The sequence below is a fragment of the Lagenorhynchus albirostris genome, chromosome 18 (genome assembly GCF_949774975.1).
Source record: "Lagenorhynchus albirostris chromosome 18, mLagAlb1.1, whole genome shotgun sequence".
In the NCBI taxonomy this organism is placed as follows: domain Eukaryota; kingdom Metazoa; phylum Chordata; class Mammalia; order Artiodactyla; family Delphinidae; genus Lagenorhynchus; species Lagenorhynchus albirostris.
This window is the reverse complement of record NC_083112.1, coordinates 50,407,211-50,425,107: the sequence shown is the minus strand read 5'-3', so window position 1 is coordinate 50,425,107 and position 17,897 is coordinate 50,407,211. Positions and strand designations below refer to the sequence as shown.

Below are 17,897 nucleotides of genomic sequence, written 5' to 3'. Positions count from 1 at the left end.
TTTTGAAGATAAAGAGGACATAAACCACCCTCATATTTATGTCTACTAGGCCCTTTCGAGAAAAGGGTCATACGTTTTACCAAGGCATCTGATTTTAAATCCACCAATTCTAACTATTGAAATTTTAAAAATTTCTCTCCCCAATGGATAAAAAAGTATGAGGCAGGAAATAATTAGAAGCTAAATACACTGCTAAATACACTGAAATAATTAGAAACTAAATTAGAACGAGCCAACCCGGCAAATTAGATACTTGGAACATATTTATTCACTTCTTCCCTCAGATTCACCCATCCGGTTTAGTTGTTCATTCACTGTCTCATTCATTCATTTATTCATTGAACAAACTTTTAGTGGGCGAGCTCATATATTTCAGGTACAAAAATGAAGTAAAATGGCCTCTATTTTGTGGAGGCTTAAAGATTAGGGTGAAGTGGGGCTGGTAAGGAGGAGAAGGAGTCAGATTTGTAAACAGAAAAGTGGCACAGTGACAGCTCACGAGATCATCTTTTATTTGGGCATAACAACAAAATATGAATATAAGGGCCTTTTGGTGACTCTAACACATCTTGAGACTAAGTGGATGAAAATGTTTCACTGACTGGACAGATGTGTTGCTGGCCCTGCTGGTGGCCTGCTGTCCCATCGCCTGACAGTCCTTCAGGTGCTCCCACCTGCCCACCCCTGTTATGTCACTGCCCTGGATGAGGCCACATGACTAAGTTTTGGCTAAAGAGATTGATGTGAAAGTGTTGGACGGCACCTCTGGGACAGCTGAGCTGCCAGGTGTTGTCTGCCTTCCTCTCCGCCACCACCAGCACGTGCCAAGGTCAGGAGTGGTGAGATCTACTCCCATTGACTGTAATGGGATCAAGTTTTCAGCCAGACAAATAAAGAGAAACAACATAATGATCAAATCTAGCAATTCAACCTCTTTCATACAAGCAAGAGTGCAAGTCACCAACAAAGGTTATATTTGAAGGTCGAAAGAGAATTTAAGTGAAGGAAGTATTGATGAATCCAGGAGAAGCTGGAAAGGCTCTGCTCTCACGGACTCGAGCTGCGGGCTTCAGACACATGATGTGTAAAAAGGAGGCTAAAGAGATAATGAGAGACTGCAAAGGCGAGAGGTGGGGAACCATCTTCCCTTTATCCCCTCTTGGTTGGAAATCCCATTATATGCTCTGGTGGCTCCCTGAACTCCTCCTTTGAGGAGAAAAGAATATTGAAGAGTAATCCCGTGTCTTTTAGTGCTATTTTTAGCAGGCCCTACTCGTGACCTCATTTTCCTCCTTGCACAGGTTGGATTCATTCCATCATTTTAATCACTCCCTTGACTACACCTTCAACTCTCTCCCTGGGTAAATCCAACTCTTAGCTTCACCTGAGTAGCTGGAGGAAGAAAACATATGCCTTTTGATGGTGCTGTACAGGGTGCATTGTTATTGCCTTAACCTGCTGGTAGGGCAGAAAAAAAAAAAAAGAGTTACTCATTACTTCTCGGATTGAGTATCTGAAGGTTTGATCAGAATATTTAAATACCTAACACATATTAGTATATATTTAGCTTTCCTAAAGTGCTCTGACGAAGCATTCAGGGATAATCATTTGGTTGGTTAAAATTGCTGTATAACTCAGGAAAAATATTAAATAAAAAATACAGCTTATTTGAAACTTATCAAGTAAGTGGTTATTCCAATGTTTTTAAAAGATGTTCAGTTTTAAGGAGGTTGAATATGCATACATTATTTGATTTCTTTTTTTCTTAGTAAACTCTAGGTGGTATAAAGGAAAATTTAAATTAAGTCCAAGTTATTTTCTTCATCAGTTGAGTTCATTCATTCATTCAACCAATATTTATTGAGTGCACGTTATGAATGTAATAAACATAGAGTTGTTTATTTATTGTAAAATGAGTTTGTCCTCTGTCTGAATTCGCTGCTGAGGATAGGAATTCTGCCTGCCTTAGACAGAGCTGTAGACCCAGAACTCAACACAGTGCTTTATGTGTGATAGGCACTCAACAGCTACTTCCACTGCCCAAAACAGCATCCCTGAATACTTAGGTGGCATAGGATGGGTCAGTGTAACTTCTAGTTAGATGGCTAGAAGAGTCAGAAGGGTGATGAAGACTGTTTCAGGAAAAGGGATCAGATAATCCAAATATGTATAAAATTCTTAACCGTGGAAAAACTATCCCACTGTCCTTGGGATATATATTAAGGACACCTGGTTTTATATTAAATTGGGTAAGGTTAAGTTAAAATTCCAGATTATGACAGTGTCACTCATTGGAACTGTTCCTGAGATAAATGAAAGCTGTTTCTTTCTATTTTTAGTATCTCTATGGATGAGATATTTGTAAACAATTATGAATGCAGGGTGGTAGACCCTTTTAGGGCATGGACCAAGGGTAAATAATCAGAGGGCGGATGAACTTTTGACTGATTCATTTAAAAAAATTAATAGACTTTATTTCTTTTTTTCTGTTGTTCCATAATTTATTTAGCCGTTCTCCTATTGATGTACATTTATGAATTCCCCAACCCCTTGTGGTTTTGCTATTACAAACCAAGCTACAACAACTATCATTGTATGTATATCTTTTGCACATGGGCCAATATTTCTTCAAGCTGGGTTTCTGGAAGTGAAATTGCTGGGGTAAAGGGAATGCATTTTTTTAAATTGAAGTGTAGTTGATTTACAATGTTGTGTTAGTTTCTGGTGGACAGCAAAGTGATTCAGATACACACACACACACACACACACACACACACATATATTCTTTTTCATATTCTTTTCCATTATGGTTCATTACAGGATATTGAATATAGTTCCCTGTGTTATACAACAGGACCTTGTTGTTTATCTGTTTTATATATAGTAATCTGTATCTGCTAATCCCCCTCAGACATGGAATGCTTCACAAATTTGCGTGTCATCTTTGTTCAGGGGCCATGCTAATCTTCTCTGTGTTCTAAGTTTTAGTATGTGTGCTGCCGAAGTGAGCCCTAGAATTTATTTCTTAGAAAAATTTAAGTGTAAAGAAAAATTGAATAGAAAGTATAGGTCCCTGAAAATGGGAGACAAAGTTAGAAAGAAACAGCACCTGTTGTGCTCTGAAATTGTAGAATCTTAGAAATAGAAAGGAATAGAGATCACTTAGTACAGCTTCTTAACTCAAATCATGAATCCCTTCTCTGTTGCCTGTCTTTGGTGGGTCTATAGCTTAGATCTACGGTGGGAATAGGAAACCAGCTCTTGTTGAAGTGGCCTTTCCCATCAATGGGTGGCACTAGTTGTTCAAAAAGCTTTCCTTAAGCTAAACCTGAACTTTTCCTTTTAAGAACTTCTATCTGTAGGCTCTAGTTTTGCCCTTTCATTTTGTAAAGAATACAGCTGCCATGCTGCCTCTAATAGTACTCCCTTCTATGCTATTCTACTATATTCTAGGCTAAAAAAAAAACCACAAAAAAAACTCTTGACATTTTATATTTGTTATATGGTTTTTAGGTTCCTCACAACCTTGCTTACACTCTATGAAAATACATTCATGGCTATTAAAGTAACTCTTTTTCTTTACTTACTGTTATTATCATTTGCGATAAGAACACTTAACATAAGACCTACTGTTGTAGCAAAATTTTAACTATACAGTACAGTGTTGTGAACTATAGGCACTATGATGTGCTGTACTTCTCTAGGACATATTCATCATTTCATCATTCTATCAACTGAAATATTGTGTCATTTTACTAGTACCTCCCTGTTCCTCTCTTCTCCCAGCCCCTGGCAACCACATTCTGCTCTCTGCTTCTATGAGTTTGACTATTTTAGATTCCTTATATAAGTGATATTATGTAGTATTTGTCCTTCTGTGTCTGGATTATTTCGCATAGCCTAGTGTCCTCCAGACTCATCCATGTTGTCCCCCAAATGGCATGATTTCCTTCTTTTTTTTTAAGGCCGAATAATATTCCATTGTATGTATATATACCACCTTTTCTTAATCTATTTATCTGTCGATGAATAGATTTAGGCAATAAAAGCAAAAATAGACAAATGGGACTACATCAAAGTAAAAAACTACTGCACAGCAAAGGAAAAAGTCAACAAAATGAAAAGGCAACCAACAGAAATGGAGAGCATATTTGCAAACCATATATCTGATAAGAGGTTAATATCCAAAATATATGAGGAACTCCTTTACCTCAAGAGCAAAAAAACAAGTAACCCAACTAAAAAATGGGCAAAGGAATTGAATAGATATTTCTACAAAGAAGACATCCAGATGGACAAGAAATATATGAAAAGGTGCTCAACATCACTAATCATTAGAGACATGCAAATCAAGAACACAATAAAGTAACTTTAAAGAGTACGATGTCTACAATAAAACATACATAAATACCAGATGTAGTTTTACTATCAGTTATTGTGTTTTTATTATTGCATGCTCAGCTTTTCTCTGAAACATGGGAGATTTGACTTGAATAATTTCTAAGGTCCTTTCCAACTTTTAAAAGCTATTGTATTTGGGTGTGTGTGCATGTGTGTGTTACAGCCATGCCATCTTATTGGCTTCTTGAACTTGCAGCTGATGCAGAGTCCCAGATAATTTTTCACGTGAAGTTCTGCTAAGCTATATCTTAATCAGCTGCATAACTTTACATTTATCCTTATTATATCCTCTCTTGTTTGTTTCTCTTTGTTACTGAAACCCATGTGAATGATTTTGAATGTCAGTTCCCTATTTGTTGGATTGGTTAGCCCACCAAGATCCATGTCATCTATAAATATTTTTTAGCATGATTCCCACATATGCACTTAATTTTTTATTTTGATTCATTTAGTTTTTGTTTGTTTGTTTGTGTTTTGAGGTATGCGGGCCTCTCACTGTTGCGGCCTCTCCCATTGCAGAGCACAGGCTCCGGACGCACAGGCTCAGCGGCCATGGCCCCTGGGCCCAGCCAGTCCGCGGCATGTGGGATCTTCCCGGACAGGGGCACGAACCTGCGTCCCCTGCATCGGCAGGCGGACTCTCAACAACTGCGCCACCAGGGAAGCCCGATTCATTTAGTTTTGATTAACTTAGTTGTTGATAAATTAAAAGTTCAGTAGAAAAGGGCTAAAACAAAATCTTATTTCTAGCTTTTCTCTTCAGTTTGCCATTGTTCCATTCATCAACAGTCTTTGAATAGACCTGTCTTATCAACAATGTGTCCATCTAATTGAAACTATTATCTAGCTTACATTTCTCATTGTCCAAAAAGATATCATGAATGAGCTGGGAAATCCTTGCAAAAATATAATATACTGTGTCTACAGTATTACTACAGTTCATGAGATTAATAATGCTGTCCAAGAAGGGAAAGTATTTTGTCTGACCTGACTTACTCAGGGTGAGCTCATATTGTCTCCAGAAAGCAATTCTCGCTCTCTCTCTTTCTCTCTCCCTCTCTCTCTCTCTCTCTCTCTCTCTCCCTCTCTCTCTCCCCCTCTCTCTCAAAAGGTCAAAAACAGTCTATTTAATCATCCATTATGGAATTTTTATGGGGAGGAATGTTAGGTTTTCTAGTCTCTGTTTTCTGGGAACCATCTTTTCTCTCTTCTTGGAAAGCAGAACATTTGATTGTCTCATTCATGAGTAGGAAAGGTCAACCCTTTGACATGCTGTTCATATAGATGGAAGACATAGAAAGATCTGTAGGGGGTGGGAAAAGTGATTTTCGGAGGGAATTTGGGCATTGTCAGTTTAGTTACAAAATGCTTCCTTCCTCTGTGATCACTTCATGCCTTTTGAATAGAGGCATAATAAATGATACATAATAGATTAATAAATAATAGAGAATATCTTCATCAATGATTGAGCATTTATGTACCTTATGCAGTGTATCCAAAACACCTAGTTTATCTCTACTCATGGTACTATAAATACAGTAGAGGGTCTCCTCCACTCCCAAACTAATAAAGCTGAGAGTGGAACTACTATAGTTCCTCTGTTAAAAACAGCTTGGACTCCACAAGTCTGTCTGAAACTTAATCATAAGTACAGGGGGACTAAGAAGACTAAACCACAGATGCTCTTACACTAAACACGAGTATAGTATCAGTTTTTTATAGCTTATGAAGCGGTGGCTTCTTGCTGATGAATAGGCATCTTTCCTCAAAAGAAGCTCAGTCTCACTTCCAATAAAGCACTGCTTGGAAATCATGATGGTTAATGTTATGTGTCAGCTTAGCTAGATGATGGTGCCCAGCTGTCTGGTCAAACACTAGTCTAGATGTTGCTGCAATGGTATTTTGAAGACATGATTAATACTTACAATTAGGTAGCTTTAAGTAGATTATCCTTGATAATGCAGGTGGGCCTCATCCAGTCAACTGAAGGCCATAAGAACAAAAAACTGATGATTCTCAGAGAAGAAGGAATTCCACGTCAATGTAGCATAGAAATCCTGCCTGAGTTTCCATCTTCCCTGCCTGCCCTACAGATTTTAGACTTAAGACTGCAACTTCAACTCTTGCCTGAATTTGCAGCCAACTGGTTTGCCCTACAGACATAAGACTTACCAGCCTCCACAATTATGTGAGACAATTCTTTAAAATCAATCAACCTCTCTCTCTGTATATCTATCATTTCATAGATATAGATACAACTGTATATACAGACATCTATCCTATTTGTTCTGTTTCTTTTTTTTATTATTATTATTTTTTTTTTGCGGTACGCGGGCCTCTCACTGTCGTGGCCTCTCCTGTTGCGGAGCACAGGCTCCGGACGCACAGGCTCAGTGGCCATGGCTCACGGGCCCAGCTGCTCCATGGCATGCGGGACCCTCCTGGACCGGGGCACAAACCCGCATCCCCTGCATTGGCAGGCGGACTCCCAACCACTGCACCACCAGGGAGGCCCGGTTCTGCTTCTTTAGAGAATACTGAGTGACAAGGAAGGTAACTTCCCTCCCTATGATCTGCATATGTGACATGTGGAACTCCTGATGGCTCCTGCCATTACTGGCCACTCACTTTGATATTTCATACTTTCTTATAAATCATGGACCATCCATGACTTCCAGGAAGATCAGGCACATAGCAGCCACTTCATAAATACTTGAAGGGATGTTGAATACAACGTAAGGAGGAGCTAAACATCCCCTGCACTGTTGATATTCCTTCCAGTAATATCTGCTACAGTGATGCAGTCTGCATTTGTGTCTTCCTCCTGTGCCTCATCACAGCCTGGGAGATATGGGGAACCACCACAGTTGCCCTTGGGGATGGCATTCTTGCTGCTCCGCCCTCTTTAGTCTTGGATCTTCATCAGTTCCTGGAGGAAGTCACTCTCAGGATTCTGAGGACATCTGGAGTTTTTTAGGCCCCTCCTTACAGCACCTCTGCCCATTTCTACCTAGACTTTCTCTCCCAGGTGTTGCCAATGGCAGGCTGAGTTTTTAGTTAGAGATAAAACTAAGCTATGTTAGTAACTGTCACTTGAGATGCAAAGACTAGGATGAGAAATAAGCTCTGAAAAGGAGAGTCCCAAGCTATCTAGATTTTGATTACATCTTCCAACCAAAGAGCAAATTTGTGAGAAATGACTGACTCCTGGGAAGAGTGAGGAACTGCAGATGAAATGCTATTGACCCTGGTCCACTATAGATACTACTGAAGAGATGTCATCCAAGAAAAAGAAATAAAGCTAGGAGGAGAGCAAGGAAAGCACACTCAACAAGAAACTGTTTGGGTTACAGAAGTCAATGGAAACGGGGGAGTGGGAGGGTAGAGGCAGAAACTTATGTTTATGATGTGTCCGTTATGTGCTGGACAGTGTGAAATGAAATGCTTTATATCATCTCATTTAACTTCACAGGAGTCTGATGCAACAGGTGTTTTTGCTCCATTATAAGATAAAGATCTAAAGTTCAGAATATTTAAATAACTTCACCCAGTATCTTAGATTTTAAGGCCAGAAGAAGAACGTAGGTTCATCCAACTCCAATCTGTATGATTTTCTCATCTATACTTTACTGTAGGAAAAGAAACCTATCTTCTAAAAACAAATCCTATTATGTAATATAAATTTAAAGTTTAGCATAGTTTGAGGCCATTTCCCTACTGTGAAATATTATGCATATTTCTGGAAAGCAAACTGGGGAAAGGTGTTTTTCCCCCCCTTAATTATATCAAACAAATGATCTTACAATTACATAAGTAGTTGCCCATTATGTGAAAATGTTTATGTACATAGTTACATACATACACACAGTGAAATATGCAGACTTCCTGGAACCACATATTAAAATCTTTGAAGTTGAATCAGCCTTTCTTCTTTCTGAGTAACCTAAACTCAATGCCATTCAGCTGATTAGGGAATTCCAGGGATGAGATCTTTAAAACCCAATGTCAAAAGGTGATAGTCTAGTCTTTACTGACTGTCTGATAATCATTACTTTAGTTTCACACTCATGAAAACTGGCTTTGTCCTAATTATTCTCAGGCATGTGGGTGTGTCCTGCAGTGTGGTGCCCTGTATTACAGCCTTGTAAAAAGTGATCAACCCAAAATTTGGCATAGGTGTAAATTAATGAAATAATATTCTTGTGTAAACTAGCCCTGAAGAAAATTCCTAAACAGATATGCCGAAAGTGGTGGGTGATTCTGACATCTCTCAAATAAGCCTAGAGTCCCCAAGGTGATTATTCTGAGTGCCAGCCCTCATTGGGGGTATTAATGGAGCAGATTTGATAGGGCTGCTAAGGAGTTTGAAGAGCACTGAATGAGGAGTCAGGAAGCATCCATTTGCATCCCAGCACTGCATCCCAGCTACCCGAAAGGCACCATTTGCATTCTGGTGCTACCTGAGAGGCAATGTCAGTCACTAACCTTTCTGAGATTCTTTCTTCATTTGTGACACTGTTGAATAACATCCTCCAAAGTTGTGATCATCAAATGAACCTGACAATATGAAAGCCCTCAAAACAGCGAAGCACTAGAATACCATGTGATAACTCATTTATAATTATCCTCTAGGTTTAATATCACAATTTGAAACCAAAACCCTCAGATTCACATGAACCATCAGTGATGTTAATAATTAGCCTCTGTCAGAAATTCCAGAATCACCCATGTGCATGAGGGCCAGTTATTTTTGTGCTCAGTGTGACATCTAACGCCACAGTAGAATACATTTGTTCAATTTTACAAGCTCCAGAAGACCAGTAGATACTACTTGCTTTTGAATACTAGAACCTAGGTCTCAACAGTTTCCATGGACTCACTTTATCCTAGTCCACAGTAAATGAGATCAGAATGAAACTGAGTAAACATGCCACAAACCTGGTGCTTTGTAAACCATCATGGTATTTTAGAGAGCCAAAAGTAAAATCATATATTTATTGTGTGTAGGACAACAATGTGTCCATTCTGTCTGTGGGCTTAGTGTGTCCTTGGAGATTCTTACTTGAGGCAGGATTGTGCCATCGATAGAAGGAGAAATGAGAGCCAAGGATTTAACTCCTTCCTAATCCTAATTCTTTCACAGTAGCTACTTTGAGTTTCTGGTTACCAATCCTGTAGATCAGAAGTCCATGGACGTTAGAACACCATTCTTGTGCTTAGCAGGGCTAAATGGCTGCATTATCTTGGTCACATTACCTAACCTCTCTTTGCCTTGGGCTCATCATCTGTAAAGTGGGGAAAATCATAGAACCTATTTCTTTCCTACATATAAAGCATTCATAGAAGTGTTTTTATATACATAGTTACATACACACACACAGTATTTAAAAGCACAAATTTTAAAGTTAGACCGCCTGGGTTCAAATCCCAGCTCCACCACTCATTTGCTCTTCTAAAAATCAGGTAATAACAGTACCAACCCCATGGAGTTATCGTGAAGATTAAACGTGCTAAGACTCGTATAGTTCCATTAACTGGGCTGGCACATAGTAAGTGCTATATAAACGCTTGCTATCATATTATTACCTGTTTCCTGGAAAAGCTTCAGATACTGTTTATAAGGATATGGAAATAAAAATTTCCAACTCTTAGGTATAAAAATCATATAATAGTGATGTTGGAATTTACTTTCTAGACCTAGTATTTCGGCAATGTCCCTCACATAACATTTTCACTCTCTTTTTTAAAGATTAGTTATTGGCATATCTTTTACCAGATCTTCATTAAGATCATTTTACCCCCTGGTTCATTTAAGCTTAATGTTATTTAATCTCTCTGTATCTAATTCTTTTCTCTCCCTGAAAGCAAAAAGTCAATGATTTTTAAAGCCTGCATACAGATAAGATTCACACATATTGGGAGGAAGATGAATGAGCTAAACACTTGTTTGGGACAATTTCTGACTCTGTCTCTTCTCCCCTTTCCTCACAGCATTCATTTTAATGTTTCTGCCATTCATTTATTCATTCAGTATTTACTGAGTAGACTTGTCAAGCATGATAGACAGTAGAAAATACTGATTCTGACACTTGAATGGTGTTTTACAGCTTACAGACCGTTTTCACATATATTAAATTTATTCAGTCCTCAGAGGCACTCACTTCATTTCACCCCAGTTCTTCCTCCCCTTTTAACTTTATATTTCTCGTGGTCTTCCTCATTCTTTTCTTAAATCTTTCGTGTTCAGAATATTTACTACGTGCAGTGGAGGTAGGGTGGGAAGCTGATTGGAAGGCAATAGGTGGGGAAGAGATACAAATCAGATGAGAATGTAGGTCCAGAGATGTTTCCAATACCCTACACTTTAGGATAAAAGGACAGCTGTCTGTTATGGAGGAAAGTACACAGTCACTTGAAAAGAAACAATGACCATCAACGTATCCATCACTAGAAGCTGGATTGAGATGAGACACAGAGCTAGTGGCTTCCCAAATCCTCCCTTATCCTCTGACAATTAAGCATATTTAACCTATTGAAGAAGCTAAAGAGTTATGGCCCCTCCCTTCGTCTATAAACACTCAGGCCTTTAAGTCCCAGCATTAAAGTTCCCTATTTTATTTCCTCTTGAATTTCATGACACCAACCAGTAGGCAGGAAATAGAACATACAAAATTAACCAGAAAATTATTCCTTCAGTCTCACATCACCTGTTTCATTCATTATTATTCCTCTCATGCACAACTGAGACTTCTGTAAGGAAATCCTGATGGCTTCCTGCAGTAGACCAGCCTATGGAGGAGGAAAATGTTAAGTGATGGAGAATGAAGGTAGTGTCTAGGCCTGCAGTATGGCTCACATTTGAGCTTGTGCTGATCTCTTCAAGGGCACTCTGGAGAAGCAGATGATACAATAGACAGACTTCTACTGTGAGATGTACCCAAATCATTCCTAACCCAGACTCCTTTCACTTGCTTTGCCCTCTGACTGGAATGTTCTTCCTCCAGAACTTCTCATGGCTTTCTTGCTTATTATTCAGCTCAAATGCCACTTTCGTGGAGAGGCTCCCAGCCAGTCTATATAAACTAGTATCCCTGTACTCAGTCCCTCTATCTCATTTCATAATTTTATTTTCTTCATGGCATTTATCTCTACCTGAAGTAGACTTACTCATCTGTATATTTATTATCTGTCTCCCTCACAAGCCTGGAAGCTCCAAGAAAGCAGAGATTATTTTTTTTTAACATGTTGCCTAGAACATAGTAGTAGACCTTTAATAAATATTGGTGGAATAAACAAGTGGGAAACAGATATTTATCCAATGTCTATTATATGACAGTTCTGTTCTAGGCACTGGGGATGTGGTGATGAATCAAGCGAACCCAAATCTATGCTCTCTTGGACTTTCTATTCTAATGCAGGGAAACAAACAGTAAACAACTAAAGCAGGGAAGTGGATGCTGCTTGGGCGGAGTTGTGCTATATTCAATAGGGTGATCAAGGGAAGGTCTTGCTGCAGAGGCCTGAAGGTGAGAAGGGAGACACCTGAACAAGATGAGGACCATAAGAGGGGGAGGGGAAGTGAGTCTTTTAGCACAGGGAGCAGGGAGTGCAAAGGCCCTGAGCAAACAGTAGGGGGTGGGGGCAATGTGGTTAAAGCATGGAGCTCCTGGGAGAGTGGCAGGGGACGGGTCTAAGAGGTTCTGGTGGGACAGCTCCAATCTTGTAGAGTATTGTAAGCAATGAAAGTACTTCGGTTTTTACTTTTGGTGAGATGGGAAGCCAGTGAGGGGCTTTGGACACAGTGACATGATCTGACTTAGGTTATAATAGGATCTCTCTTTTTGTTCTGGTGATAAAAGACTGTAGGAGGCAAAGGTGGAAGCAGTTAGGAGGCCAGTGCAAGAGGTGATGGGTGGCTTGGTCCTGGGTGATGGCAGGAAGGTGGTGAAACATGTTAATAGCCTGGAAGAATTCTGAAGGCAGAACTGACAGGATTTGCTGATATGATGAACAAAGTAATGATACAAAAATATGTACGGAATTGATATGAAAAAGGCTTTTCTTGGATTTACAAAAAAAGAGACTGGTTTCTTTAGGGCTTTGACACTGATATTACAAGTAGTAGCCCAGCCGCCTAGAAATTCAGCTTTGGAACTTGGAACTTTTGTGTCAGCTATTATTTATACCAAAGAACAAACAAAAAAAGAGTGGTCAAATATATTCAGTATCACAATCTGTACTTGCAGTTAAGTGAGCTGGTCTTACTTGATCTTATTTCAGTACACTGACATGGATAACTGTTCAGCAGACATAAACATTTCAAAGTAAAAATGACACACATCCATGAGGAGACTGTAAAGCTCATCGGGTAGTTAAACAAAAGGTGAAACATTATTATCAAGAACAAAGATCTCGCCTGATTTATACTGATTGACAGTCTGTACTTCAAACCGATCTGATAACTGCTCAGACTTCTGACCCTTGCCTACCAGGCTACACGGAAAGCTCTTGTGGGGCCTATTCCGTCTTACATTATTCTTCTACCCGGCGCGGCCGAATGAATAGCTGGTGCACAACAAATAACCATTGACTTGATGATTGCTAAACATTCTTCACTACCCTCTCTTCCGTCCTCATTCTGCAGTGCTCAGGAAGCTATTTACCAAAGTCAGAGATTAGATAATCACTCACAGACGCGTAATGTCAGAATGTGTTGGGCGTTAGGGCACGTGGAAGGGGCCATCCGAAGCCCCACCCACCTGAGAAGTCAGGGAAGCTTTCGCGGCGGAGGAGACCTGGGTGCTGCATTGTGAAGGGCGAATACGAGTGCGAAGGGAGAGGACCGGAAGGGATCTAGAGCGGGCCTTCAAGTGTACAAGGACCCTTAGGCTAGAGGGTACTCGGAAAGGGCTGAACAGAGTGACCCAGGCCCGCGGGTGAGCCTGGACCTTTGGGAGGATAAAGACGCAGGGTTTGAAAGGTAGGTTTTCTAAATTATATTTGATCTTCAAACCCTCCGAGTTCCATAGCGCGATTCACCCGGGGCTGATAGGGCCGCGGACACGTAGCTTTCCCTTAGGCCTCACAGTACATGCCCCTTCAGCTTGGCCAAAAAGCGGGAGTGGGGGAAGGTCGCGTCCGCCACCGGGAGGGGAACACGCCCCGAAGTCATTCCTTGAACTCACCCAAGTTCCCCTTTTGCCATTTCCTCCAATTTTGAGGCCTCCCAACTAATGAGTTTGCCTTTTTACCCAGAAAATAAACTATGGGAGAGCGTTCTACAGCAGGATACCGAGGTTAGCTTTTTGTTTCTAGGGTTTTTACGAGGCTACTCGTACGCGCGAACAAAATCTAGCTGCCTCCAGGCCGGGGCGGCCCCACCGCCTCTCCAGATTTTTTGGGCTCTCTCTAGAACTTTCAGCAACGAGACGAGCCGCGTGTTTAAAGCGGCTAGTCTCCGGGGGCAGCCAGGCCCTTCCACTCCCCGGGTGGGGGGAGCCCGAAAGTTCACGTGCTCCTTCCACAGTCTCCGGCTGCAGTTAGGAGGAGAGGGGGCGCAGTGACTGCCCCTCCAAAGAAGGTTCGTCTTCCGAAGCGGCCAAGCCCAGGTTCTGTCCGCTTTGGAAGAGGAAGAAAGTTGGGCAGGAGCGGGAAGGGGCTAGAGCACCGGGCGAGGAGGCGGTAGGGAAGTCGGGGTGTCCCGGCGGCGCGCGAGCCGGGGTGGAGCCAGCAGCCGGCCGCGGCGTCAGCGTTTCAAATGCAGATCGATTCCCCGCCCCACCACCCCCTCCCGCCCTGGGAGCGAGGCTCCGCCGCTCCGCAGCCGCCCCCGCCTTCTGCGCGCCGCGGCGCCCGGCTCTACTTAAGCAGCGCGGTGGTCGCCACCCGGCACTCCCCTGAAGCGCGCGGGCGAGGCGGGAGGAGTGCAGCGGCGCTCGCGGGGGCGCACAGAGGCGCGCTCGCATCGTGCGCTCGGCTCCGCGCGGCTCTCGGTGGCAGCGGCGGGCCGGGGCGCAGGGCTGAACGAGCGTCCGAGAAAGGCGGCGGCGGCTGATCCGGCGCGCGGCCCGGCTCTCGGCCACTGCCCTAGCCCGGCCACCTCCTGGCCATGGCTCTGGCGGACAGCACTCGTGGACTACCCAACGGGGGTGGTGGCGGCGGCAGCGGCTCCTCGTCGTCTTCGGCTGAGCCGCCCCTCTTTCCCGACATCGTGGAGCTGAACGTGGGGGGCCAGGTGTATGTGACCCGGCGCTGCACGGTGGTATCGGTTCCCGACTCGTTGCTCTGGCGCATGTTCACGCAGCAGCAGCCGCAGGAGCTGGCCCGGGACAGCAAAGGCCGCTTCTTTCTAGACCGAGACGGCTTCCTCTTCCGCTACATCTTGGATTACCTGCGGGACTTGCAGCTCGTGCTGCCTGACTACTTCCCCGAGCGCAGCCGGCTGCAGCGCGAGGCCGAGTACTTCGAGCTGCCGGAGCTCGTGCGTCGCCTCGGGGAGCCCCAGCAGCCCGGCCCCGGGCCGCCGCCGCCGCACTCGCGGCGCGGGGTGCAGAAGGAGGGCTCGCTGGGCGACGAGCTGCTGCCGCTCGGCTACGCGGAGCCTGAGCAGCAGGAGGGCGCCTCGGCTGGGGCGCCGTCGCCCACCCTGGAGGTGGCTAGCCGCAGCCCGTCGGGGGGCGCGGCCGGCCCGCTGCTCACGCCGTCCCAGTCGTTGGACGGCAGCCGACGCTCGGGCTACATCACCATCGGCTACCGCGGCTCCTACACCATCGGGCGGGACGCGCAGGCGGACGCCAAGTTCCGGCGAGTGGCGCGCATCACCGTGTGCGGCAAGACATCGCTGGCCAAGGAGGTGTTCGGGGACACCCTGAACGAGAGCCGGGACCCCGACCGGCCTCCGGAGCGCTACACCTCGCGCTATTACCTCAAGTTCAACTTCCTGGAGCAGGCCTTCGACAAGCTGTCCGAGTCGGGCTTCCACATGGTGGCGTGCAGTTCCACGGGCACCTGCGCCTTCGCCAGCAGCACCGATCAGAACGAGGACAAGATCTGGACCAGCTACACCGAGTACGTCTTCTGCAGGGAGTGAACTCCCCACACCCTCTTGCGACTCCAGCGCGCCCATTCCCTCTCCTTCTTGCCGGGGAAAGGGCTATAGATTCCCCCTCCCACCCCACGTTCTCCCATTCCCCTGTTCCCCACCTGCGGTAGACCCACTGACCCCTCACTTTAGTACCTGCAGCCACAGATCCTCTCGGCTTCTTCGTCTTCTCTGGACCCCACTAAAAGAGAGCGCCCAGACGTACCTCTCCACCCCATGCTTCCTCTGCCCCCGGCCTCAAACCGCCCCTCCCCCGGATTGTCCTTCAGTCTGGATGTAGTGGGGCAGTGTGGCTACAAAGTCACCTAGTACCTGGGAATGACTGAATTGTTCCGAACCTAACTGGACCCTGTCCAGTGTATAGAAGATTCCTTGAAATCTTCTCAAGCCCTGATGACTCATTCGCGGTTTAAGAGAGAGAGTTGGTAGCAGTGTGTGGGAATAGTTTTGAAAGGTCATTTATTGCGTAGTCTTTTGACCCTCTTTAAAGGTGAAGTTTTAGGAGGCTGATTGGAAGACTCCAGAGCTGGAATTAGGATCCCGCGGAGGCCGTTCAGGGACTATAAATGAACAAAGTTTTGAAAAGTTACAGGTAGAAGTAGGAGAAGAATATGGTGATGGCATAATGAAGGAGCGTTTGGTTTCTGTGCAGATTTAAAGGTCTTCGCCTGTGGTTTATACTTGTAGAAAGTTCCCCTCCTGCCTGAAGAGGCACCCTTTCTCCTGGGCTCACCGCCAGAAGCCCTTGGTTCGACTGCTTGACATGGCACCCGTTATTGGCAGGAGGGGGAAAGAGAGAATGACAGCTCAGGTCGCCGAGCATTGCGGGAGGTCACCTGGCTGTGACTGTGAACGGAGCGGGGTAGTAATGCACGTCGTGGGTATTAAGAAAACCTGTATTATTGCAGTGACTGTCAGTAGGACCTTAGCTCTTAAGCCTTGCGGGGTGGGGTGGGGAGGGAGGAAGGAGGGTAGGAGGGGTGGGAAGGGAGGAGCGGATATACTCATTTATTATTTGAAAGTTGGAAGTTTGTACCGTCCGTCTGAGTACATGCACATTAACAAAATAGCACACGAAAACATGCAAAGCATTTTGTAAAGGTGAATCACAGATCTACTCTCACCTGGCAGTTTATTGAACTAACTGTTTTGCTGATACTTACATAACCTAACCAAAGAGTTACCCAGTAGGGTTTTAGTTTTTGAACTTCATTTTCTTGTTGATTATAAGTCCTGATTTTAAAATCTATTTCCTTGAACAAAATATGTTGATTTAGGTTACTTAGACTTAAGTTCTCTTATTAAAAATCCTAACTGTCTGCAAGCCCAGCCAATGTTGACTTCTGGGCAAACCTGAAAAATGCCACTTTGATGCAGGTTGTTTGAAGTTAAGGTGGAATCTTTTCGAATGACAGAGCTGCAGAGAATAAAATCGCCAAGGGCTGCCATCTGTAGACAGCTGTAAAGTGGAATATTTTTAAATGAAGGCAAATAAGTACTTAAAAGTGAGCTGAGCAATAAAATTGTGTTCCACGTAAATGCAACTGAAACAGAAGGAGACCTGGTTGCCTTATACCTTTACTCTAACATGGAATAAATCCCCACTGTATATCGTATCTACACTGTAAGTGAAGGGAAATGAATCCTTGTCTCTCATGCTGTGAGGCTCCTTTGGATATTCTGTGATGATGGAGAAGCCTGTCCTTTTTCATTTGTTTCAGCATCATTCTCTTGAAGTAGGTTTTTAAAAGATTTTGTAAGAGTCGTTTTCAGTGTTTAAATTAGCGCTATTTTTTCTTCTTTTTAAAAATGAATCTTGTACTGTATCTTACTATATGTCCATAACAGATGTTAAGAATTGGAACAGTTTTATTATTAGACTCACGTGATCCAATCTGTATATACCATATATAAACATTTTACATGAATCACTTAGTTTTTTAATTAATTTACTAATGCTATAAACGTTCCTGTCTTTACCCCCAGTAACTTGCATCAGATGGTATATATACTAAAGCAACATGTTTCAATGAGTTTCTTATATCCTTGTCTATTGGGAAATTGGGTTAGGAAAAAAATACATAAAGCTGAGTTTGCCCCATACTTTTTGCTTGGATATTAGTTGTATACTAATATGTCGATTAATTGTCTACATAAACCACGGTGCCTGTATTTTTAATCCACCAATTCTTTTTTTTTTTTTAATTGGGGAAGAGAAAGATTTGAGGTCTTTTGTTGGAGGTGCCTGTTTAGAAAAGTAAAGTTAGCTTTACAATTACAAAGACCGTAATTGTAAGGGAAGCAGAAACATTCAGGAAGTCACACTTGCTTATGTGTTGGGTGTATTCTCGGGCTAGGTAACACATCAGAACTTACCCCTGTTTCAAGCCTGAAG

General features: G+C 43.2%; 1 protein-coding gene and 1 non-coding gene across 4 annotated transcripts in view; one reads left to right on the top strand and one right to left on the bottom strand.

Moving 5' to 3' along the window:
* Positions 1-2,907: 2,907 nt before the first annotated feature.
* LOC132509061 (U6 spliceosomal RNA) lies at positions 2,908-3,012 on the bottom strand. Its single transcript, XR_009536881.1, has one exon. It is a non-coding gene; the product is annotated as a U6 spliceosomal RNA (small nuclear RNA).
* An 11,295-nt stretch (positions 3,013-14,307) lies between these two features.
* The window catches only part of KCTD12 (potassium channel tetramerization domain containing 12), a 96,431-nt gene continuing 92,841 nt past the window's right edge, over positions 14,308-17,897 (top strand). For 2 of the 3 annotated variants that reach the window (XR_009536864.1, XR_009536865.1), the window contains exon 1: positions 14,308-15,468. Coding sequence is in view for 1 of the 3 variants with exons in the window: in XM_060129638.1 (XP_059985621.1) it covers positions 14,510-15,490 (981 nt within the window). In the remaining 2 variants the exon portion in view is untranslated. Of the gene's footprint in view, positions 16,439-17,897 lie in introns of those variants that run through there. The other variant, XM_060129638.1, reaches the window with a different exon arrangement.